A 24,885-nucleotide genomic window follows, 5' to 3' on the forward strand; every position below is an offset into this window, starting at 1 on the left:
TTAAACAAAATGAATGATTGACGACAGTAGAATAACCTTTAAATTTTTCACTATAAACTTTGAAGTAGCTATGACATGAGGAGGAAAAGATAGGCTATCCTCATAATTATACCAGCAAAATTATTGAATCCCACTTCATTTATCTTGAAGTACTTTTTACATTGTATGTTGATGTTTATTTTTTGCTAGTGGTAAATTATATTTAACAATTGTTACTGTGTTCTTACTTTAGCCATAATTTTTAAAGAATTATGCTATGCTCTAGTTTATTATTTTGGTAACATCAGTAATTTTTATTATGTTGATATATGCTCTTTTATGCTAGAAAACAAACAGTAATGCCTTCAAGTGATCAAAAAACTTGTTTTTAATAGTTTATATACTTTATAAAATTATGAGAAAGTTATATATGTGTCTTTATATTTAGGTTACTAGTGCTGTGTTTAAAGTTTTCAGAATTAAACATTGATATGTTTCAGAATTCATAAAATAGAAAATAATTTGAAATACTAATTTTAATTTATATATTGCCAATTGATTTAACTATTTACATCATGTTGATAATTTAAAATGTTATGTAGATCAAGGGATTTTTATTTTAATACATTGATAGTTACAAATTTATAATAGAGTTCACCTTCAAATGTATCTTGGCCTTAGAATGACTTTACAAGTTTGAAAGACTAATGATAGTAACATTGATTTATTGTAATAACATGATATTGTGTTGTACTATGTACCAGGCAACATGCTAAACACTTTATATGCCCCATATGGTTTATATAAGGCTTAAAGTAAGGACTCTTAATTAATTTTTCCATTTTAAAGATGAAAAATTTGAAGCTCAGAGGGATTATGCCATTTATCTAGTGACATAGAAAGTAGTGGACTAGGTTCAAAGTAGGCCAGTGTGTCCTCAAAGCCCTTGCTTTTAACTCCTACTGTAATCAGTAGAGTGTTGGTACAGCCCAAGATACAGGTTCTGGAGAACCAGTTTTCAAATATTTATCAATATTGTGAGTTTGTTATTAAACTGTCAGAAATTTGAAATGACCCATGGTGGAAATATTTAAACCTTGGAACTCAGCAAATGCTACAGATCAAGGTTTCTTCCATATTCCCCTTTCCCTCCTGCCTCATTCAGTATGCTAGTATATCAGTGCCTTTACTGCCAAAGTCTTGTCAGTGTTTGCAATGTTACATGTATTATGTTAAAGATATAAATAATGGGTGTGATTTTTAAAATATTGTGTTAAGTACTGTCTATAAACTGGAATCTATTATGAAACTTACCATTAATAGTTATTGAATTAAATTACATTAACTTTTGTTGATAAAATATCTAAAACAATTTATTGAAGACAAGAATGTGTGAAATGAACTATCTCTCTTCTTTTCAGTGATAGTGGAAAGTGGAAATATAATTTCTTTTGTGGGTTATATTAATTCTGGATGTTGTAACATTTATAGAAGTATTATAGGATTTGTGAAACTACAATCAAATAAAGTGGTAAGTTTTCAACTTATGTATTCTTTTTAATCAATTAATCTACTCTAAAGAATAAAGAGTGTTGGACACCTTTTCATGTACTTATTAGACATGTATTTGTATTAGTTTGTGAAATTTCTATGCAATTTTTTGAAATTGTTTACTTTTGGTTTATTTAGTCTTCAGATGTAAGAATATAAGTTGTAAGATATATTGATTTGTAAGATATACAAAGGATCAATGAACACAGTAAAATATGCTTTACATTCTTATTCATCAGAGAAATGCAAATTAAAACCACAGCCAAGTACTAGAACAAACATATCAGATTAGCTAAGATGCACTTAATCATTTGACCTAATCCCACTCTAGATAGTTGCTCCAGAAAAGTGAAAACATATGTCTACACAAAGACTTACATGAATTCTAGGGCTGGGCATAGTGGCTCACACCTGTAATCCCAGCACTTTGGGAGGCCGAGGTGGGCGGATCAAGAGGTCAAGACATTGAGATCATCCTGGCCAACATGGTAAAACCCCATCTTTACTAAAAAATGCAAAAATTATCTGGGCATGGTGATGCATGTCTGTAGTCCCAGCTACTCGGAAGGCTGAGGCAGGAGAATCACTTGAACCTGGGAGGCGGAGGTTGCAGTGAGCTGAGATTGTGCCACTACACTCCAGCCTGGCAACAGAGCAAGACTGTGTCTCAAAACAACAACAACAACAACAACAACAACAAAATGTATGAATTCTTACAAACTAAAAACTGGAAGTAATCTACATGTCTACTGACAGTTGAATGAATAGAGGTGTTACAGTATATTTATACTATAAAATGCCACATAGCAGTAAAAATAATCATGGATACTTGTAAGAAACTCAAAGATATTACGTTGGGCCAAAATGCCCAACTTGAATGAGCACATTCTGTATAATTTCATTTTTATGAAGTTCTAGAAGAGGCACAGATATGTGATGTGTGATAGAAAAGTTAGAACTAATCATTAGTTGGTCAGGGAGTCTTCAGTGGAATTCAATTATGCTATGTAAACTAACTTGAATTCTGCTGCACTAGTCATATTCAGTGTAAAGATTTGCCATGTATATAGGTGCAAATATTCAAGTTATATTGGATTTGACTCCAGGATACTTAGTAAAGGCTTTTGCCTCTTCCAAGTTCTTGTCACTCTTCTACCTGAGGACTACATTCTCTTTTATACATCTTAGTGGTCATCAACTCCTAGCAAATCTCCCGGCAAAGGAAATTTGAGGTCTCAACATTTTCTCCAGAACCATTCATATTGAACATCCTGTAGGCTCTTCTCCACAAGGTCTCTTATTTGAATCAAAATTCTAGTTTCCTGAGTCAAACTCATTTTCCATGTTTCTTTTGTACTTAAACAGAAAAGACAGGGAATAATCCCTCCTTTTTCACTTAATACCATCAGTTCTGGCCCTGGCATTTTCTGCCTATTTTACTTCTCCCCTGTGGGTTCAACAAGAGTGCCTTGTGACTAGGGCTGATGTAACAAATGGTAGTTAACAAAACATCTTAAACTATGAAACATCTTAAATGAAACTATCACAAAATGATATCCTAGATCCTTGAAAAGTTGAATTAGTTCATTATTTCATAAGCATCTTTGTGGATTCTAAATGACAATGCTTTCAATTACCTTAGATATGCCTATGTTATCTATGAATTTACTATTTCTCTAATATAATTGAAACACCTATGTAAGTCAATTTTTCTCTAATTTGAATACAGTTGCTAATTTATTTTAAATATCATATTGTTAAATGGTTTATGAGTGAGTTTCTGATAAAAAACAATACTGATTCATTGTATGATTAAACATCAATAATATATATTTTTTTAACAGAAAAGATCTCAAAAACTTGTTTATATGGGTCAACTTAAGGAGAAGGAGTCCTTTGGTGAGATTAGCGTCCTTCTACAAGTTCCTTTCACATGCACAGTCATTACTGAAAAAGAGGTTGAGATGGCAATCATTGAAGATAAGGACCTATTTGGTAAATGCATAAATTTCTTTTAACTGTTATACCATTTTATTGGATGAGTTTTTTTAAAAGAGTAGAGATATTTCACAGACAAATTGGGATACTCAAGTCAGTGTGTGTTTGTATGTTATGTATAAAGACAACATACAATAGCTATACTATAATATATTCTGAATTAATTGTGCTGGTGTTAGAATATATTAGCAATATTTCAAAAGACTTTGTTTTGAAATTACTAAAATCTCTCTGCCAATTAACAGGTTATCATTAATAGCAATGCTCCCTTTTCTGGGACATCTTCTGGCTTTCATCTCTAAGGTTATTGCTTTTGTGTTTTTGGTTCAGGTCAAGTCTATAACATCCTCAATGTTTAATTAAGATCAAGCATATATGAAAATCTAAGACTGTTAGTGTATAAGACTTTATCTAAAATTTTAGAGCTCTAGTAATAATAACAATAATAATGAAGCCACCTGTGTTCAGCCCTCCAAATACTATAAATACTCAAATTGGAAATGCAATTGAGTATGAAGGAGAAATGAATAGAAGCTAATAAGTTATAACATAATAGGATATTAAAGAAAATTGTAGGTATGTACAATAAAACTGGGAATAAAGGATGAAGAAGAGAAATTTGTAGACATTACCATGGGTGGGAGATATGCTTCAACAAGCTAAATTGAAAGATGTTCATGATAAATGATATAAGATTTGACTGAATACTGTTATCCTGAATTTCAATTATTTTTTATGCCTCTGATATGATTTGGATGTTTGTCCTTTCCAAATTTCATGTTGAAACGTCATCCTCAATATTGGAGCTGCAGCCTAATGGGAAGTTTTTGTGTCACGGGGATGGATCCCTTATGAATGGCTTAATGTCCTCCCTGGGTAATGAGTGAGTTCTCACTCTATTAGTTCATGAAAGAGCTGCCTCTTTAAAATAATCTGGCATCTTTCTCTTGCTCATTCTCTCACTGTGTGACACACCTGCCCCTCTTCCATCTTCCACCATGAATAAAACCTTCCTGAGTCCTCACCAGAAGCCAAGCAGATGTTGCTGCCATGCTTGTAGACCCTGTCAAATTGTGAGCCAAATAAACTTATTTTCTTTATAAATTACCAGACTCAGGTGTTCATTAACGATGACACAAAACTGACTAATACACACATGGGACACTGCTATAAAGATACATGGAAATGGGAAGCAGCTTTGGAACTCGGTAGCAAGCAGAGATTAGAAGAGTTTGAAAGTCTCAGAAGAAGACAGCAGATGAACGAAAGTTTAAAACTTCTTAGGACTTGCTAAATGGTTGTGAACAAAATGCTGATAGAAATATGGATGGTGAAGGCCAGGCTTATGAGGCCTTAGATGGAAATGAGGAATCTATTGGAAAATGGAATAAAGTGTATCCTTGTTATGCCCTAGCAAAAATCTTGGCTACATTGTGTCCATGCCCTAAAGATTTGTGGAAGGTTAAACTTAAGAGTGGTGACCTAGGGTATCTGGTGGAAGAAATATCTAAGCAGCAAAACATTCAAGAAGTAGTGTGGCTGCATCCAACAACCTGCAATTATATACGAGCATAAAAGATGACTTAACATTGGAACTTATAATTAAAAAGGAAGCAGAGCATAAAAATTGAAAAATTCACACCCTAGCTACATGGAAGAGGAGGAAAGTGCATTTTCTAGAGAGGAATTTAAATGCACTGTGGAGCAGCAACTTGCTGGAGAGATTAGCTTGACTAAAAGGGAGACAAGTGCCAATAGTCAAGATAATGGGAGAAAGTCCTCAAAGGCATTTCAGAAATCTTGAAGACAGCTCCTCCCATCACAGGCCCAGATGCCTAGTAGGAAAGAATGGTTTGGGAAGCCAGGCCGAGGATACTGCTGCCCTATGCCACCTCAGGATACTGCTCTCAGAAGTCAAGCAGATCCAGCCTGGGCTCAAAGAGCCCTAGATACAGCATGGGCTACTGCTCCAGAGAGTGTAAACTGTAATCCTTTTGTGGCTTCCACATGGAGTTGGGTCTGCAGGTATACAAAATGCAAGAGTGAAGGACGCTTGCTATATTCTACCTAGATTACAGAGAATGTATCAGAAAGCATAGGTACCCAGAGAGAACGTCCCTCCTGGGGCAGAGGCCTCACAGAGAGCCTCTAGAAGAGTAGTGCCAAAAGGAAATTTGGGATTGGAGCTACCACACAAAGTCCCCTAGTGAGCTGTAAGCAGTGGGCTGCCACCCTCCAGACCTGAGAATGGTAGAGCCATGGGCAGCTTGCACTGTGAGCCTGGAAAAGCTACAGGCATTTAACTCCAACCCATGAAAGAAGCCACGTGGGCTGCATCCAGCAAAGCTGCAGGGGTGGAGCTGCCCAAGGCCCTGGGAACCCACCCCTTGCACCAGTGTACCCAGAATTAGAGTCAACAGAGATGATTTGGGGGGTTTAAAATTTTAATACCTGCTTTTCTGGGTTTCAGACATGCATGGGGAATGTTCCCTCTATCTTTTGTCTTATTTCTGTCTTGGAATAGGAATGTTTACCTGATTCCTTTAGCACCATTGTATCTTGGAAATTAGTAACTTGTTTTTGGTCTTATAGGCTAATAGGTGGAAAGAATGTGTCTTGAGTCTCACTTAGAATTTTGAACTTTAGACTTTTGAGCTAATGCTAGAATGAGTTAAGATCAGGGGATTGTTGGGAAGGGGTGATTTTATATTGCAATGTGAGAAGAACATGAGATATTGGAGGCCAGAAACAGAATGATATAGTTTAGATGTCTGTCCCCTCCAAATCTCAGGTTGAAGGGTGATCCTCAGTGTTAGAGGTGGGGACTGGTGAGGGGTGTTTGTGTTATTGGAGCAGACCCCTAATAAAGGGCTTAGCATCATCTTCATGGTAAAGAGTGAATTGTTGCTCTGTGAGTTCACATGAGAGCTGGTTGTTTAAAGAGGCCTAGCAGCTCCTTTTCTCTCTCTTGCTCCCTCTCTTGCTATGTGACATGCCTGCTCCTTCTCTGCCTTCCACCCCGAACAAGATTCCTGAGGCCTCATCAGTAGCCAAGAAGATACTGGTGCCATGCTTATATAACTTGCAGAACTATCAGCCAAATAAACCTCTTTCCTTGGGTATTCCATTATAGCAATGCAAATGGAATACCTTGGGTATTCCTTTATAGCAATACAAAACTTACTAATACAGTCTCTTACAGAATGTGTTACCAATACTTGCATGACACTAACTCAAAATGAAAAAAAAAATAATTCAAATTCATATATCTAATTTTAAAAGTTGTAAATCTGAAATGGCATTTGTTAATTTTATTTTCTTCTGTGACATTCAAATACAACCTCCCTCAAGATAAACATTGCTTAAAAATAATTACTAACCATCAATTAAAATTATAATATTCTCACTTAATATAAGCTGTTTTTCTTTTTCTATATTAATGATGTTAACTGCAAGGCAAATACACTGTGGACTCTTATGTAAATCAATATTTCACATATTGTATTATTCAAATTTCTTCAGAAAAACAGAACCAATGGGATACATATAAATATACAAGAGGAGATATATTATGGGGATTGGGTAATATGATTGTAGAGGACACAAAGTCCCATGATATGCTTTCAGCAAGCTGGAGAATCAGGAAAGTCAGTGGTATAATTTGGGTTGTGTCTGAAAGTCTGAGAACCAGGGGAACTGAGGGTGTAACTCTCAGTGTGAGGCTAAAGCCTTGAAAACTGGAGAGGGCAGACAGGAGGCAGTTGTATTAAGTCCTGGAGTCTGAAGGCCAGAGAACCAGGAATGCTAGTATTCAAGAACTGGAGAAGATGGCCATCTTAGCTCAAGAAAAGATAGACAGAATTCCTCTGCCTTTTTAAACTGTTCAGGCCCGCAATGGATTAGGTGTTGTCTGTCTGCACTGGTATTGGTGGATTTTCCTTACTTCGTCTCTACTTATTCAAATGCTAATCTCTCTAAAAAACACCCTCAAAGACACATTTGGAAATGTTTTACCAGCTATCTGGGCATCCCTTAGCCCAGTCAAGGTGGCACATAAAATTAATTGTCACATACAAAAGTGTTTCAGTCACTTAATGGAATCTCCTTTGTCATCTGGCAGCCTAACATTCAAATACTTGGCATTGTATGGAATTTAGTAATGTTTGTGTGTGTACTATTTATATTTTAAATTCATTCCATAGTCTGTTCATTTGAGAGTGATGTTCTAAAGCTGCTGACATGGTGTGTGCCTAATTAAACATTCTCTAAATAGAAATGTGCTTGAGGGCAGGGCGCGGTGGCTCACGCCTGTAATCCCAGCACTTTGGGAGGCCGAGGCGGGCGGATCACCAGGTCAGGAGATCGAGACCACAGTGAAACCCCGTCTCTACTAAAAATACAAAAAATTAGCCAGGTGCGGTGGTGGGCGCCTGTAGTCCCAGCTACTCAGGAGGCTGAGGCAGGAGAATGGCGTGAACCCGGGAGGTGGAGCTTGCGGTGAGCTGAGATCTGGCCACTGCACTCCAGCCTGGGCGACAGAGCGAGACTCTGTCTCAAAAAAAAAAAAAAAAAAAAAAAAAAAGAAATGTGCTTGAGGACTAGATTTTGGTTGTCTTTTCAAAATTTACAAGGCAATAAAATACTGTGTTTATTTCAAAAAGCATTTTATTTCTACATTCTAATATTTCATATTTTATTTCAAGATAGTTAAAGGTATGCTTTAAAGGCTGGATAATTCTAATGAAAAATTAATGGTTGATTTTGCTGAAATAATTTTCACACATGAAAAACAATGATATTAATATGCATTTAATCTGCTTAATCCTGTCTGCATCTGCTTTGTTTATTTTTTGACATATAGATCCACCTCTATGAAATAACATAGGATAGGACTCAAGAGAAAGTAAAATGAGTCTTAAAAATATCAAGTTGAAGACAAATGAAAATGCTGTGCTAGAAAACTCAGCATGAGCAAACTCCATGTTATGTCATCTTGCTATCAAGTGTTATTATTAGATGTTATATTACGTAGGTGTTAGGAATAATCTAAATTTGAGAAGGTTCACTAAAAATAAACAAAAATAAATAGAATCATTATGTTCCAATAGAATCCTCCATTATAAGTTGGTTATGTTGCCTTCGCCTTCTAATTTTTCAAGAATTATTAATTATAGCAATGTGTTTAGAACTATAAAGGTATTGCTGTCCATTGGGTTTCCGTACTGAAAAAATAAAGTAATGCTTATCTTTCTCTAGGTATATGGGTCATACTGTCTATTTGATCTCATATAAATCATGTAAAGATCCAGTTCCCCTAAAATGAATCAACAATATTTGGTAAATACCCAAAGGGAACAATTCGCTCACTGTACCTGTACTTCAGGATAGGTAGAATAGAATCTAGAGAATATTAAAGACTTCATAAATGTTAAATGCTCTACCAAGGAATTACATATGCAACTGTCTATATATAAAATACAGTAAGATGTATGCAGTGGTTAGTTTTGTAATATTTACAAGGACTTGTGGAGTGATTTATTTGTTCATTTTGGTGGTTAACTTTTGGAAGTTAGGAAATATCTTTTTTAATCTATATGCATACTTCTCAGACATTGCCTTGAACATCTAAATAAGAATGAGAATAGCATTATTAAGCTTAAGAAAATATAAATTTCCTCTGTTTTTCACATGCTACTGAGAATGTAGTTTTTATTTGGTTGTTATTTTTATAAAGTTAATATATCTTTGTCCAGATGCAGAGCTTATTACTCAGTCATTCAAGGTAAAGATAATTGCAAGGCAATATAACTATTTTAATTTTACTGATGTCTGAAATTCTCATTCCACCATTAAAACAAATGTACTACTTTTGTAATGAGAAAGAATTGCTTTTTATCTACAAAATGAATTACTGCTTTTTTTTATTATATCTCATTCAACAACTTATGATTGAAAAATACGGGATAGGTAGTGTACTTAACTTGCCGTACCCAAAAGGAAAATTTCAATTCCAAGGTGTTATTGGTATAAACTATCTGAAAGTTTCTGCTTGTTTTTAAAAAAGAAGAATGCCCAAAGACTATCTCTCATAATGGTTAATACAAAGCATAGGAGGTCAGATTTTTTACTGCAGATATATCTGTTAAGCATTTCAGGGGCAATAAATATATTCATATTCAAAAACTTCTTCCCAACACATCAGTATTTCACCTTAATGACGAGAAAAGTTATAGCTAAGATTCTCCTTGTTAAATTAACAAAGCTAATCAAAAGGATTTAAGCTCTTGAACATTTTCCCACAGGGAATATGCTACTCTTTCCCCTTTTGCGTTTTTGCATTGTGATTTAAAATTTTGATATATGCAATTCCAAGTTCAAAATAAGATGGGACACTTATTTTTAAATCAGATAAAAATACTTAAAAGTATCTACTCCTCTTATACTTTTATTAATTACTAATACATGTTAAATTTTAAAAATGCAAGTTACAAATTTGAGTGAAATGTTTTTTTAGGAAAAAAATATTTTATTTGCAAAGCAGGACAAAATGTTAATATCTTTAATCATACTTGAGGTCTTAGAAATCAGTAACAAGGAGACTAACGTTACAAGGGAAGTGAAAATAAAATCAGAGGAAAATGAAATAATGCAAATGACTTACAAGGCTATGTGAAGATAATATAGCTTACCATTAATAGGTGAAAAAGCAATTTTGCTATATATTATATTATCAATGCTTACAAATGTTGATATCTAATGTTTGTATAGTTTTAGGAAGTGGGAAATCCTCAAATACTGGGAAAATTTACTCCAAATGCTCCAAAATTCTCATTCACTACATAGGAAATCTTTAGCTAATATGTCATCCCCCAAGAAACTACTTATGTATCAACTGATTTATAAAGTAATAGATGGCAGGGGGGTAGAGTTAGAAAGAAAAAAGGGCACTTAAGTAAAAATACAAGATTTCACAAAATTCTGTGTTCCTTGAATTCTTGAAAAAGAACATTCTTTAAATGAATCAGTTTTATATTTACCCTGTGATAAGTGAACATTATAAATGTATGCACTTCATACTTGTGGAAGCACTGAGATGAAACCCTTTTAATTCCACTATCCTGGCTTCTTTGTTTAAGAATGTCTGTCATGGCCGGGTGCGGTGGCTCAAGCCTGTAATCCCAGCACTTTGGGAGGCCGAGACGGGCGGATCACGAGGTCAGGAGATCGAGACCATCCTGGCTAACACAATGAAACCCCCGTCTCTACAAAAAAATACAAAAAAAACTAGCCGGGCGTGGTGGCGGGCGCCTGTAGTCCCAGCTACTCGGGAGGCTGAGGCAGGAGAATGGCATAAACCCAGGAGGCGGAGCTTGCAGTGAGCTGAGATCTGGCCACTGCACTCCAGCCTGGGCAACAGAGCGAGACTCCGTCTCAAAAAAAAAACCAAAAAAAACCAAAAAAAAAGAATGTCATTCCATCTCCTGAGGTTGATTCCAGTGACAACCATGAAAACAATTACATGCTTACTTAAAATCCACTTCAATGACACTCTTTAAGTTACTTTTTAAAAATGAGCTTTCTCAGTCAAGTTTTTCTGATCTGCAAGGAATGTTCACTGCAATGCATGTGAGGAGTCTCCACACATCATGAAGACCATATTTTGGTTTTGGTGAAGATGATGGTAGAAACAGTGGCACAGGCTCCCTCTTTCAGTCATTATAATCATATTGCCAAGGGACTGAAGAATGCTTGAATGAGAATACTGCAAGAGGTCATTCAGTGATAATGAGGTTTTACAATACCAGATGTGTTTATCCAAGTTCAGGAGGAAGTGTTAGCTATTGTACACACTGCCCCTTGTTCATCCGACAGACAGTCCAAGGCAACTTGATTATCTACAAAAAAAATTTAGCAAGGGAGTTTAGAAAAGTTTGTTGGGCACCTATAGCCTTTCCAGTAAACTTAGCTATAGTAGCTAATGCTTGAGATAGAGTTTTAATCATAACCTTATTTCCATTTGTGCCAAACCAATAAAGTTACATTCTACCAAAGATGCCCATTTAGAGGAATTTACACCATTTTGTCTACTCCATGGTAAGTCATGGACTGCAGTTTTTAGTAATGGAATCTTTAAGGACTCAGAAAAGACCAGGCAGCCGTCCAAACCCTCTGTGAGTCCATGCCTAACATTAAGTTTATATCCTTTTAGATACCAATTTTGTTTTTCCACGTCAGATACACATAACATTGCTTATTAAATAGGTTATTATAGGTGATTTGACTTGCATCAATCTTATGGAGTTCATTCAAATTGCATGTTCTAACATTTTTTTTTTTATTATACTTTAAGTTCTGGGGTACATATACAGAACATGCACATTTGTTACATACATAGACACGTCCCATGGTGGTGTGCTGCACCCATCAACCCATCATCTATATTAGGTATTTCTCCTAATGCTATCCCTCCTCTATCTCCCAACCCCCCAACAGGCCCTGGTGTGTGATGTGCCCCTCCCTGTGTCCATGTGTTCTCATTGTTCAACTCCCACTTCTGAGTGAGAACATGAAGTGTCTGGTTTTCTGTTCTTGTGTTAGTTTGCTGAGAATGATGGTTTCCAGCGTCATCCATGTCCCTGCAAAGGACATGAACTCATCGTTTTTATGGCCACATAGTATTCCATGGTGTATATGTGCCACATTTTCTTTATCAAGTCTGTCAATTGGGTTGGTTCCCAGTCTTTGCTATTGTGAACAGTGCCACAATAAACATACACATGCATGTGTCTTTATAGTAGAATGATTTATCATCCTTTGGGTATATACCCAGTAATGGGATTGCTGGGTCAAATGGTATTTTTGGTTATAGATCCTTGAGGAATTGCCACACTGTCTTCCATAATGGTTGAACTAATTTACACTCCCACCTACAGTGTAAAAGTGTTCGTATTTCTCCAGATCCTCTCCAGCATCTGTTACTTCCTAACTTTTTAATGATCGCCATTCTAACTGGTTTAGAATTGTGGTTTTGATTTGCATTTCTCTAATGACCAGTGATGATGAAATTTTTTTCATATGTTTGTTGGCTGCATAAATGTCTTCTTTTGTGAAGTGTCTGTTCATACTTTTCACCCACTTTTTGAAGGGTTTTTTTTTTCTTGTGAATTTGTTTAAGTTCCTTGTGGATTCTGTATATTAGCCCTTTGTCAGATGGATAGATTGCAAAAATTTTCTCCCATTCTGTAGGTTGCCTGTTCACTCTGATGATAGTTTGTTTTGCTATTCAGAATCTCTTTAGTTTTAATTAGATCCCATTTGTCAATTTTGGCTTTTGTTGCCATTGCTTTTCATGTTTTATTCATGAAGTCTTTGCCCATGCCTATGTCCTGAATGGTATTGCCTAGGAAATTTGGGGTTTGTGTTTTTTTTTTTTTTTAAACAAAGGAGAAGTTTTAGACAAATCTTTGACAACCATTTGCTGGCTCAAATGTTTTTGTTGTTTTCTAAGCTCTTTCTCAACATATTGTTTTATTCCATTAGTTATTTTATAGATGTATTAGACTCTTTTGTTACTGAGAAAACTAGCTAAACATTTTGAATGTCTTACTGACATTTAAAATTAATTTTTACTTGGAGAGATTATCTCATAAAATATTGTATATCACATATATTTATAAGTATCTATATGTGTGTGTTATATATATGTATATACACACACACCTAATGTGTGGAAAAGATAACGTTACTCAGAATATAATGTTGACCTTGATATTTAGCCTGATAGTATGTATTGACCACTCATAAACTTTGTAAAGTTTTTGTTTGTTTTGTAAGAAGAAGTTAATGTTTTTGCTGGAGTTAGGCTTTTAGATAATTTTTTTCTCTAACAAAGGTATTAAACTGTTTTTCTTTTTAATTCTGTTAAATCAAATTGGTCTTTTTATTTTCATTTTTTAAATATTTTAGCTTTTATGTTGAGGGGTACATATGCAAGTTTGTTTTATAGGTAAACAAATGACTCAGGTGTTTGGTGTACAGATTATTTTGTCACCTAGGTATCAAGCCTAGTTCCCATTAGTTATTTTTCCTGATCCTCTCTCCCTTCTCACCCTCCTCCTCTCTGATGGGTCCCAGTGTGTGTTGTTCTCCCTTATGTGTTCATATGTTCTCATCATTTAGCTCCCACTTACAAGTGAAAACATGCTGTATTTGGTTTTCTGTTCCTGCATTAGTTTGTAAGGATAATGTCCTCCAGTTCCATCCACATTCCTGCAAAGGACATGATCTCATTCTTTTTTATGGCTGCATAGTATTCCATGGTGTACATGTATCACATTTTCTTTATCCAGTCTATTGTTGATGGGCATTTAGGTTGATTCCATGCCTTTGCTACTATGAACAGTGCTACAATGAACATCGTTGTACATGTGTCTGTATAATAGAACTACTTATATTCTTCTTGGTATATACCCAGTGGTGAGATTACTGGATCAAATGGTAGTTCTTGTTTTAGGTCTTTGAGGTATTGCCACACTGCTTTCTATAATGGTTGAACCTAATTTATACTCACACCAACAGTGTGTAAGTGTTCCTTTTTCTCCACAACCTCACCAGCATCTGTTATTTTTTTTACTTTTTAGTAATTCAGTCAAAATGGCTATTCTGACTGGTGTGAGATGACATCTTATTGAGGTTTTGATTTTCTTTTCTCTAATTATTAGTGATATTGTGCTTTTTATCATATGCTTGTTGACCGTGTGTATGTTAAAGTGTCTGTTCATGTCTTTTGCTCGGTTTTTAATGGTGTTGTTTGTTTTTTGCTTGTACATTTGTTTAAGTTACTTATAGATTCTAGGTATTAGACCTTTGTCAGATGTGTAGTTAAACCATTTTAACTTGTAGATGGCAGAGTTGATTTTAGCCCATAAAAAAATCAGTAAAATGTTGAATATCATGTTTTCATTTTCAGATTTGCTATAGTTGAAACCACTTGTTCCACTGTCAAATGTGATCCTTTGTGAATTTTATATTCATTGATTCAAAGGTTCTATGTTTACATTGCCATGCCATGTCTAACAATAAGGTCCACTTGTAAGTAGGTTTATTTGTTATTGGTAACAATAATCTCACACAATTTTGATGTATTTAGGTTAAAAATTTAAATATGGTAACTTTGTTTTCCTGTTGTAGACTTTTAAATTAACATTAATATGGCTTTGTGCATGCCTCTATTAAAATATAACCAGAAGCAATTATTAGATTTCCAATAAATAACTGGTTTACTGAACAATTACAACTCACAGGAAGCATTTACAAAGGAATTTTATAATGTCTCCCACATTCTTTATTATTTGTTCAGTTGGAGAAGTTCTTTTCCTGCCCTTTGAAAACTCAATGTAATGATTTTATGATCACTCTTAAGTCATAAAATGCCCTATAAATCATTTTTAGTTGCCAAATATTCTCAGTTGGGATAATAATAAATCTAGCCTGGTAAGAAGCCAGTATCCAGACTTCATTGTAGGTTGATAGGCCAGCTATATGTGTGTATTAATTTCCTTTTGCTACATAACAAATTACCATAAATTTAGCAGCTTTAAACAATACTCATTTATCATCTCACAGTTTTGTAGGTCAGATGTCTGGGCTGGTTCAACTGGGTTCTATTCTTAGAGTTTCACATGGCTAAAATCAAAGTGTTGGCCAAGCTGTGATCTAATTTTAGGGCTGTGGAGAAGAGTTCACCTCCAAGTCCATTCAAATTGATAGATTTCATTTCCTTGCAGCTGCAGAACTGAAACCCCTGTTTTCTTGCTGGTTGTTACTTGAGGATCACTCTCAGCCGTCAGAGGCTGCTCCATCCATCTGGCCCTGTCCATCTCAGCAATGAAGAATTCCTTCTGTTGACCCTCTCTCTCATTTTGAATCTTTCTCTTCCCTGCCAGCTGAAGAAAACTCTTTGTGTTTAAAGAATTCGTATGATTGGGCTAGGCCCACCCAGATAACCTGCCCATTGTAAGGTTAACTGGTTAGAATCCTTAATTGCATCTGCAAAATCCCTGTACTATATAATATAACATAATCACAGGAATAACACCATGGGCTGAAGGTCATGGGGGCCACTTTAGAACTCTGCTACCACAGTGCTGGATGTCAGCACTATGGGTAAGGAGAGCATGACAGGTATCTCTGCTTTCCACTGCCATCCCTAAGCTTTCTGTTTATGGTTCTGATTTCTCTGCTATGAGGCAGCATGGGATACTGGGGAGAAGAGGATGGCAAACAAATAAGAAAGGAAGGGAAAATGTTCTTAATCGTTACTGTTATAAACTGTTTTTCACTGTGTTTGACAGTTGTTTCAAGCTAAGCTTTTTTAGTGAGCACCTTCAAAGAGTTTTGGATATCCCTTAATGTTGGGGAATATTTGCCTGTAATTCCTTAATAAGGTAGTACATTTTCCTCCCTGGGAATCCAGAGATAATTTCAGATTTCCTCTGCTGAGGGTACTTTACTCTCAGCCTCCTCTCTCACTAATAGAATACCAGTGGGACTTTATCCTGGCTGTCTTTTCCACATGAGATTATTTGTGGCCTACATTGGAAAGTCTACATAGAAAGACACTCCTGTATTCTTTGTCCTGACAAACTTTGAGAGGACAGTCCAATTGCTGGGCAGCCACTTATGTAGCTTGTTTGTCAACTGTCAACTAGCTTGTCTCTTACCTTTACAAGGTCTAGTCAGACAATAGTGTACTCTACCGTGGTTTTTAACTTCTCAGAATGTATATAAAGCTCTTCAGGTGGGCTTTTTGAAGATCTCCTCTTTCAGTTGAGGTGATGAACAGATATTTCTCATTATATCCCCTTGCAGATGGTGAGGCTTAAAACAGAACTCTTCAGAGAAATCTGCTTCAAAAATCTTCTATTAATCTCTATTCTCAATATTTTTATACCTTCAATGTGCATTTCTGCTTCTCCACATCTATTAAAAAATATTGGTACCCTGTTATGAGATGTACTGCCTTGGATTCTGAGCTGATTCTCCCACTTTTTAATTACCTTGGAGTATTTACTGTGTTCCACACATTATTCTACATACTTTATATGTTTTATCTAATCAAATGTTCACAACAACCCATTGAGAAATGTGCATTTAATGGCCCTACTTTGTAGATCAGGAGAATAAAATATAGAAAGGTTAAGTGATATCAATGCTGTCTCTCCAAAGGTCATGAGGGATACTTCTATGGTTGACTGAATTGGGTTTGTTACTCACTGGGATGAGAGAGAACATACACTATGGGGAACCATAGATTGTCTCAGCAAAAGGACATTAAAAGAATATGTTGGCCGGGCGTGGTGGCTCACACCTATAATCCCAGCACTTTGGAAGGCAGAGGCAGGCAGATCACGAGGTCAGGAGTTTGATTGCCAACATGGTGAAACCCCATCTCAACTAAAAAGACAAAAATTAGCTGGGCATGGTGGCATACAGCTATAGTCCCAGCTACTCAGGAGGCTGAGGCAGGAGAATCACTTGAACCCAGGAGGCAGAGGTTGCAGTGAGCCTAGATTACACCATTGCACTCTAGCCTGGGTGATAGAGTGAGACTCCATCTAAAAAAAAAAAAAAAAAAAAAGCATGTTATAGAATCTGGGTTTTAGTTGGGTGACTTGGGTAATAGTTTAAGAAAGTAGAAATTTGTTCTCGATTGAATGCTGTCAAAAAGCAATATAGCTCAATAAATCTTAAGTTTTAGAAGGGCAGACTAGAGTGAAGATAAGTATGTAGTTAATAAAGAAGTAGATTGGGCATGGCAGCTCATACCTGTAATTCCAGCATTTTAGGAGGCCTAGGTGAGAGGATTGTTTGAGGCCAGGAGATGGAGAACAGACTAGGCACATAGTGAGACCCTGTCTCTACTAAAAATAGTAAAAAGTTAGCTGGGCATGTTGCCTCACACCTGCAGTCCTAGCTACTTGGTGGACTAAGGCAGGAGGATCCCTTGAGCCAGGAGTTTGAGGCTGCACTGAGCTATGATTCAGCCACTTCACTACAGCTTGGGTGACAGAACATAAACCTATCTCAGAAAGAGAGGGAGACAGAGACAGAGAGAGAGAGAGAGAGATAGCACCTCCTTATATTAGCCAAAAGATGGATATTTGGTATTTTTGTAGGTGTCAAGCTGACCTTACTTTTGTCTATACTTAGACAAAATTATGAAATGACTTGCTTGTCTCATTTTATGCTTATGGACAACATATCAGAGGGTTACATTCTGTGCAAATCTGCCATAGGAGAATTATGTGGCCAACTGAACATGCCAGGCCAGCTTCCAAATGACAGATTTGGCTTCCCTCCCCTCCCTCTTTTCCTTCTCATGACTTGCTTAATATTACAGAGCTATTAAGAGTTGCAACCAGGAATCAAACCCTAACACTCTGTCTCCAGGATCCATATTACAATGACTATACTTTACTAACAGTTTAGCTAATAACTCAATCATCTTTCTAATCCATTATCCTTAGGTAGTTATTTTATTCCATATATTTTAGCCATAATTGTATAAATTTTGGCTAGATTTTTGGCTAAATAATATTTAATAATGGCTTTCAATGTTCACATGTATTTAGGAAGGAATCATACTTTTCTTTGACTAGGATTCATTACATTGATATAGCTAAGAATCCTTGAACTCAAGTGTAAGATTTGGTTTCCTAGGTCAATTCTACGATTCCCCACTTGCTGTTTGAGTCACTATGTTCTTTCTTGTGATTGAAAAGAGTTACAATATATGGTTATACTGTGTTTTATACTTACCTATGTAATTACCTCTGCTCATGCTCTTTATTTTTCATGTGGAACTGAATTACCACATACTGTCCTTCCTTTTCAGTCTGAAGATCTTATTTCTTGTACAGCAACTCTGCAGGTGACAAGTTCTCTCAGTCTTTCTTTATCTGGAAACTTCTTTATTTCTTTTTCATGTTTGAAGATTAGTTTTGTTAGATTTAGAATTCTTGGCTGATAGTCTTTTTCTTTCAGCACTTTGAGCATGTTATTCCTCCTCCTTCTGGCCACTATAGTTTCTAACGAGAAGTTGCTGTTAATACCATTGACTATCATTTGTGGATGATTTGTCACTTTTCTTTATTATTATTATTATTATTATTATTATTATACTTTAAGTTCTAGGGTACATGTGCATAACGTGCAGGTTTGTTACATATGATTTGTCACTTTTCTAGTGCTGCTTTCAAGATTTTGTTTTTGTTTCTTGACAATTTGTGATGGGTCCTGTTGTAGATATCTTTTAGTTTATCCTACTTGTAGTTTTTCTGAGGTTCTTAAATGTATATGCTGATGTTTCCCATTAAATTCTAGTTTTCTATCATTATTTCTGGTTCCTCACTGGATAAATAGTAAATACTTTATAACTTTATAGTATTTGTTCACAATCCACTGATTTCCAAATTTCTTCATAAACTCTGGGTTGATTTTCTGTTTTAGAGTCACCATAAACACTGTCTTCAAGATTGAGTTCTTAGAAGATTATGATAGGTAGAAAAGAATCTATGCTGTTATAAACAATGATGACACTGAAAATCAGTCAATCTAGTTATAGCTTTTTTGTTACATAGTACTTTATTTGTCCACAGATAAGTGGCCTTTTTTCTGATGCTCTTACCTATCAATGATTATTAAAATTCTCAAACTTTTATGTGGCAAAGTTGTTAATAATTTAGGTTCAATCACCTCATATATGGCAAATTTTCACTAGATATCTAGAACAAATTTATTTCTGTATGTAAACTATGCTTCCTTTTTATAGATGGTATAAGCCATGGTATTTTCCACTTTTTTTGGGTCCCAGGATGAGCAATGTCAACTTTGCGTATAACTGTGGTAGTAGCTTCCTTTACCTGAGTAAACTCATGTGATTATTTTCTTCCTTTTTCTGCCTACCTTACATTTCTGTTACTTTCATTAGTTTTAATTAATACTTAAGTAATATTGTTTATTACAGTAGTTAGATTATAACTTTTTATTCTACATACTTTATATGTACTTTTAAAAATTACGACTGTATCAAGTATTTGGTTGGATGAATTCTTCCAGTAATAAATAAAGGCTGAGCTTACATATTTTTAAATTGGAAGTTGTGGGTTTAATTATTGGCTCATATTTTTCTCTCAAGAAAAAAAGCAAATGTTATTGAAAAGTGGACTTTTCTGAAAATGATGATTAATGACCAAACGATACTTCAACTGACCCAGAATTATAGAGGTATTAGTTTAGTGGTGATGCCACTGATCACTTAGGTAATATTGAAATGTATTGTTGACCCTAACTGCAAGTAACATGTTTTGGAGTGCTGCTAGGCAGAATTTTTTTAAGGCATTATCGCAAGCCCTTGATGCATCCCTCACTTACCTAAACATGAAACATTGTGAGACCAATAATTAGTTCAGTTTTAATTCTTAACATTCACAGATTTTGATTTTCCACTCTTGTAATTACGATGCCTTAAATGTAATTGGTTTTTCAGCAAGGACTTTAGATGACAGCTATATAAAGTTATAGGTTGTGTATCTTTACTTAGCAAATACTTTGTATGCTCCAAAATTCTAATTATCTGTAGATGAAAGAAAATTACAATAAATGTTAGCTTATAGGAAATTGTCAATTCGGGCCAGAAAGCCTAACTGGTTTAGCAAACAATATTAGTCAGATATCAAATTCAAAACAACCAAATGTTATATGAAAAAAAATGTGTGTTTTTAGGATAAGTTTATATAAAATGTCAGGCCAACTTTCTGTGTAAACCTTAAACTTCAATATTTTTAGATAGAACCCAAGTCTATGCCTGTACAAATATAATTTTATAAACTTGTTATCACATATTTCCTGATGAATTTTAATATTTGTATTGCAAAACGTTGCTTAATTGTAAGAAGCTACAACAGTTTGCATCTGATGAATTCCGTGTTACAGCTACTGGTAATTCCAACTAGGCTTTTATAGTATATATATTTCTCTCTTTTGGTTGATTATATTATTTGGCAAAACTAATCCCCTAAAAATTTCCTTACAAAATAATTCATAAAAAAAGAAAATCAGAATGTAGGCAATAATGTGCCCCATCAACATATACATGACAGCTACTTCCAATATGAAGCATAACCACTGGAATATAATCATAATGGTGAATATTTACTGTGCACTTCATCTGTCTGTTACTGTGCAATAGTGTTTTTCTTGGGTACTTCTGATATCAAATCCTGGTGGATTGCTAAATTTTGATTTTTACTCAATTTTTAGGATGGCTGTAATAAGATAAAATGTGTTTCCTAAGAAATTTGATAAAATTTACAGAGTTATGCACAAATGATAAAAAAATACCGCATTTAAGATACAATTCCTTAAACCAAGATCCTAATAAAGACAACTTTAGTATAACAAACTATTACTGAAGATTTTCATTTTCATTGCCACTCTTTACATACTCAAAAGGGTTCTAGACTGGTATACCTTGTATGGAAGAGATTAGAGACTGAACAACTCCCACTTTTGACTTCATCAGTTCTGTACTGGCACGTAAAACTTCCCAGCCTCTCTTGCAGTTAGATTGGAGCCATGTAACTGGCTCTGGTTAACAGCATAAAGGGAACATATTATTGCCTGGCCATGAAATATATGATTTTTCTATGATCTCACTCACTGTCTGGAAATGAAGTACTCCAAAATAGCAGAATCATATGATGATGACAACCTAGACCTTGGAATTCTTTTCTTGGATTGAATTGCTCAGAAAAATAGCTTAGCTGGAAACATCTGTATTGGACTTTGTGTATGTGACAAATAAACATTTGTTGAATTAAGCAACCAAGATTTTAGTTTGTTATAGCAACTACCAAGTGCTACACTGAGTCATACAACTGGCACAAATGCAAGGTTTTCTGAGGAGTTCTCAAAAAAAAGTAATGATTTCTGGATTAGAACATAAAATAAATATGCTTTTTTTGATTATTCTTTTGTCCTTAACATTTAGAAACCTTCCACTCAAAAATAATTATGCAGTACATTTAGAAATGAAAATATATGTGTATAAAGAAGGTATACACTATTGCATCTAAGTTTTAATATGGTTTTTGAATAGTATTATAAGGACATATGTACATGAATTCAGCTCTTAGCTTTTTAATTAATGCACTTTCACAATCCTCTGACAACATTGTTTTTAAAAACAGCTGATAGTTTAGTTACAAATTTCCAGGAACTTAACAAATGTCATAGGGTAAGCTGTGTGCTGTCTGTTAACACAGAGGGAGGTAAGTAGATTTTAGCACATTTCAAAGATAAAGCAAAAAGTTAGACAAACCGATAATCAAAATTAACTTTTGTAAACTATATTAGATAAATGCCCACCAAGAGTTAATAGAACAAGGCTTAGAAATATCTGTAGATAAACCTATCAGTGAATTTACTGAGAAAGTTTACAATGACCATCTTTTCCAAAAGCATAGCATTCCTTGTAAGTTTTTATATATAGTTTAAGTATCACACAGATTCTATTTTCTTAGGCTATCATAGGAACTGAATCAAGGTTATTAGATTGGAATATTGGTGTAGAAACCATTCCAAAGCTTCAAAGAAATGAATGAAATTCATTATGTCTTGCAAGACAAAACTTTCATCTATTATTTTTAAAATGTCTGCATAAATGAAATCCTCAAAAATTACTTATAGTTACCTTATATGAGAAGTAAAATTTGAGTTGAAGTTTTCAATTTCTCTTGCAAAGGAACACTGAATTCTGTTGCTAAATACTTTCCTGATATGCTTTTGGAAAATATATTCAAGATCCTATGTCTGTATTTTTTCAGGCCTTGGATTTACTCAGACTATGTTGATAAAAGAGAAATAGATTTCTTGCAGGAAGAATTGTACTTTCTGTGATAAAAATTTAATAGGCTAATATTTAATTATATTGATTAGCAAATTTAAAAATTATGCAATATGAAGGATTATAGCATCAAATAAAAGCAGAGATGAACTTTTCAGTTCAAAGATTCAGCAGTGTGTTCTATCACTTACTGTAGATTGTGACTATAAAGGAAATATAGTTTAGATGAGCTCTCAGTTCACATTGCTTCAGTGCATTACCATGGGCTGGGTGGCTTAAACAACAAACATTTATTTTCCCATAGTTTTGGAGGGTAAGAAGTCCAAGATCAAGTCCTTGTCTGATCTGGTGTCTAGTGAGGGTACATCCCTGGTTTGCAAAAATAGCGGTCTTCTCCTTGTATTCTCACATGGCTGAGAATAGAGAGCAAGCTCTTACAAGGGTACTAATTTGTGAGAGCTCGATCCTCAGCACCTAATTACTTGCCAAAAGAAACCTACTAATACCATCACATTGGAGGTTAGGATTTCAACCTATGAATTTTTGAGGGACACAATCATTCAGCCCATGACACATACTAACTTTTTGGACAGTAAAAAGTGGCCTAAAAATAATTATCTTCAAAAAATATCCTGACAGATGTGAAACCACATAGTAACATGCTTGGAACACATTTGGACATATGTATTCATAGAGTTCTATATTTGGGTACTTTCATAGAAATCTTTAATTTAATAGCTAAAGTAGTGATTATTTACTATATTAAAGTGTTTTTCTGCATCATTTCATTTCATCTTAATGAAAATTTTAGTTGTTTATTAAACCCATTTAATAGATAAGGCAACAAAAGCTTATAAAGCATAAGTAACTTGCACAAATACATAGAAATTTGTAAGTGTTGGAGCCAGAATTCAGACCCAATTCTGTCCAAATCCCATGATCTTACTCAAGCTTCTTATTTTGTAGATTAAAAATCAGAACCTTAGAAAGAAGAAATAATTTACTTGAGGACACATGTCTTTTTTTTTTTTTTTTTTTTTTTGAGGCGGAGTCTTGCTCTGTCGCCCGGACTGGAGTGCAGTGGCCGGATCTCAGTTCACTGCAAGCTCCGCCTCCTGGGTTTACGCCATTCTCCTGCCTCAGCCTCCCGAGTAGCTGGGACTACAGGCGCCCGCCACCTCGCCCGGCTAGTTTTTTTTTTTTGTATTTTTAGTAGAGACGGGGTTTCACCGTGTTAGCCAGGATGGTCTCGATCTCCTGACCTCGTGATCCGCCCATCTCGGCCTCCCAAAGTGCTGGGATTACAGGCTTGAGCCACCGCGCCCGGCCGAGGACACATGTCTAACCACTATTAGAGCACATCTTGGAACCCAACTATTCTGGCTCATATGCAATACTAAGTGTTGATATTTGTATGTTTAATTTACGTAAAAATATCCATGAGAAATAGATCTTGATGACTAGAGAACTGCATTCATTTTTGATGAAAAAATGAAAGGGAAACATTAGTAAATAATATAATGGTCATAAAAGTGCAAATTAAATTAATAATGAAACATTATTGCACTACCAGAATACCAGCAACTTTTTTTAAAAAAGCACATTTATACTATTTGTAAAATTACATTGATTGAATCTGTTTTATGTATAAACAATGAAATAATTTTCTAAAAAACAAAATAAGGAAGGTGAAGTAGAATTATAGAAACACGGGTGTAATACATTATCTAGAGCTTAGTAGCAAATCCTCAGAAAAAATCTGAGTAAAAGGAAAATACACAAAAAATACTTAATTGTGACCAAATGATTTACCAGAAACAAATTAGAAACATCTACTAAGTGGTAAAATCTAGATTAGGACAAAAATGTCTGACCTCATCCACTGGTACCACTTGGGAGATTTTAGGTAATGCAAGACAATAATATAAACTAGTAAGGATAAACTTAGAAAAAGGAACCAAATATCTGTGTTTTCTTATTATAATTACATACACAAACAAGAATATTTATATAATTACTAGCTAAATGATTAATATAATTTAATAACTTGTACTAATATTTTAATATTAAAATGTCAAATGTCAAGATAGAAATGCAAAATGTAATAGCTTCTCTAGTTAAATAGTATTACAGCTAGAAAAGTATATCTAAATACAGTTAGAAATGTATATAGAAATAGTATATACAGTTAGAAATGGAAATGATAATAGTTGAAAATAAGAGTGTTCATGGCACCTTTGTTGAATATCAGTTGGTCATATATACATGGATTTATTTCTGTATTTTGTATTGTGTTCTATTACTCTATATGATTGCCTTTATGCAATACCATACTGTTTTGATTACTGTAACTTTGTAAGGTATTTTGAAAGCAGATGGTATGATGTTTCCAACTTCATCCTTCTTTCTCCAGATTGATTTGGTTATTTGTAATCTTTTATGGTTCCATA

At 34.8% G+C, this 24,885-nt stretch overlaps 1 protein-coding gene across 1 annotated transcript in view; it reads left to right on the forward strand.

The window, feature by feature from the left end:
- Positions 1-24,885, forward strand: part of CNBD1 (cyclic nucleotide binding domain containing 1) — a 564,244-nt gene that overhangs the window by 503,973 nt on the left and 35,386 nt on the right. Inside the window, exons 9-10 of the mRNA XM_033202693.1 lie at positions 1,401-1,510; positions 3,375-3,525. Of these exons, the coding sequence (XP_033058584.1) occupies positions 1,401-1,510; positions 3,375-3,525 (261 nt within the window). The remainder of the gene's footprint in view (positions 1-1,400; positions 1,511-3,374; positions 3,526-24,885) is intronic.

The sequence above is a fragment of the Trachypithecus francoisi genome, unplaced genomic scaffold, assembly GCF_009764315.1.
Source record: "Trachypithecus francoisi isolate TF-2019V2 unplaced genomic scaffold, Tfra_2.0 Lachesis_group7, whole genome shotgun sequence".
Taxonomy (NCBI): Eukaryota; Metazoa; Chordata; class Mammalia; order Primates; family Cercopithecidae; genus Trachypithecus; species Trachypithecus francoisi.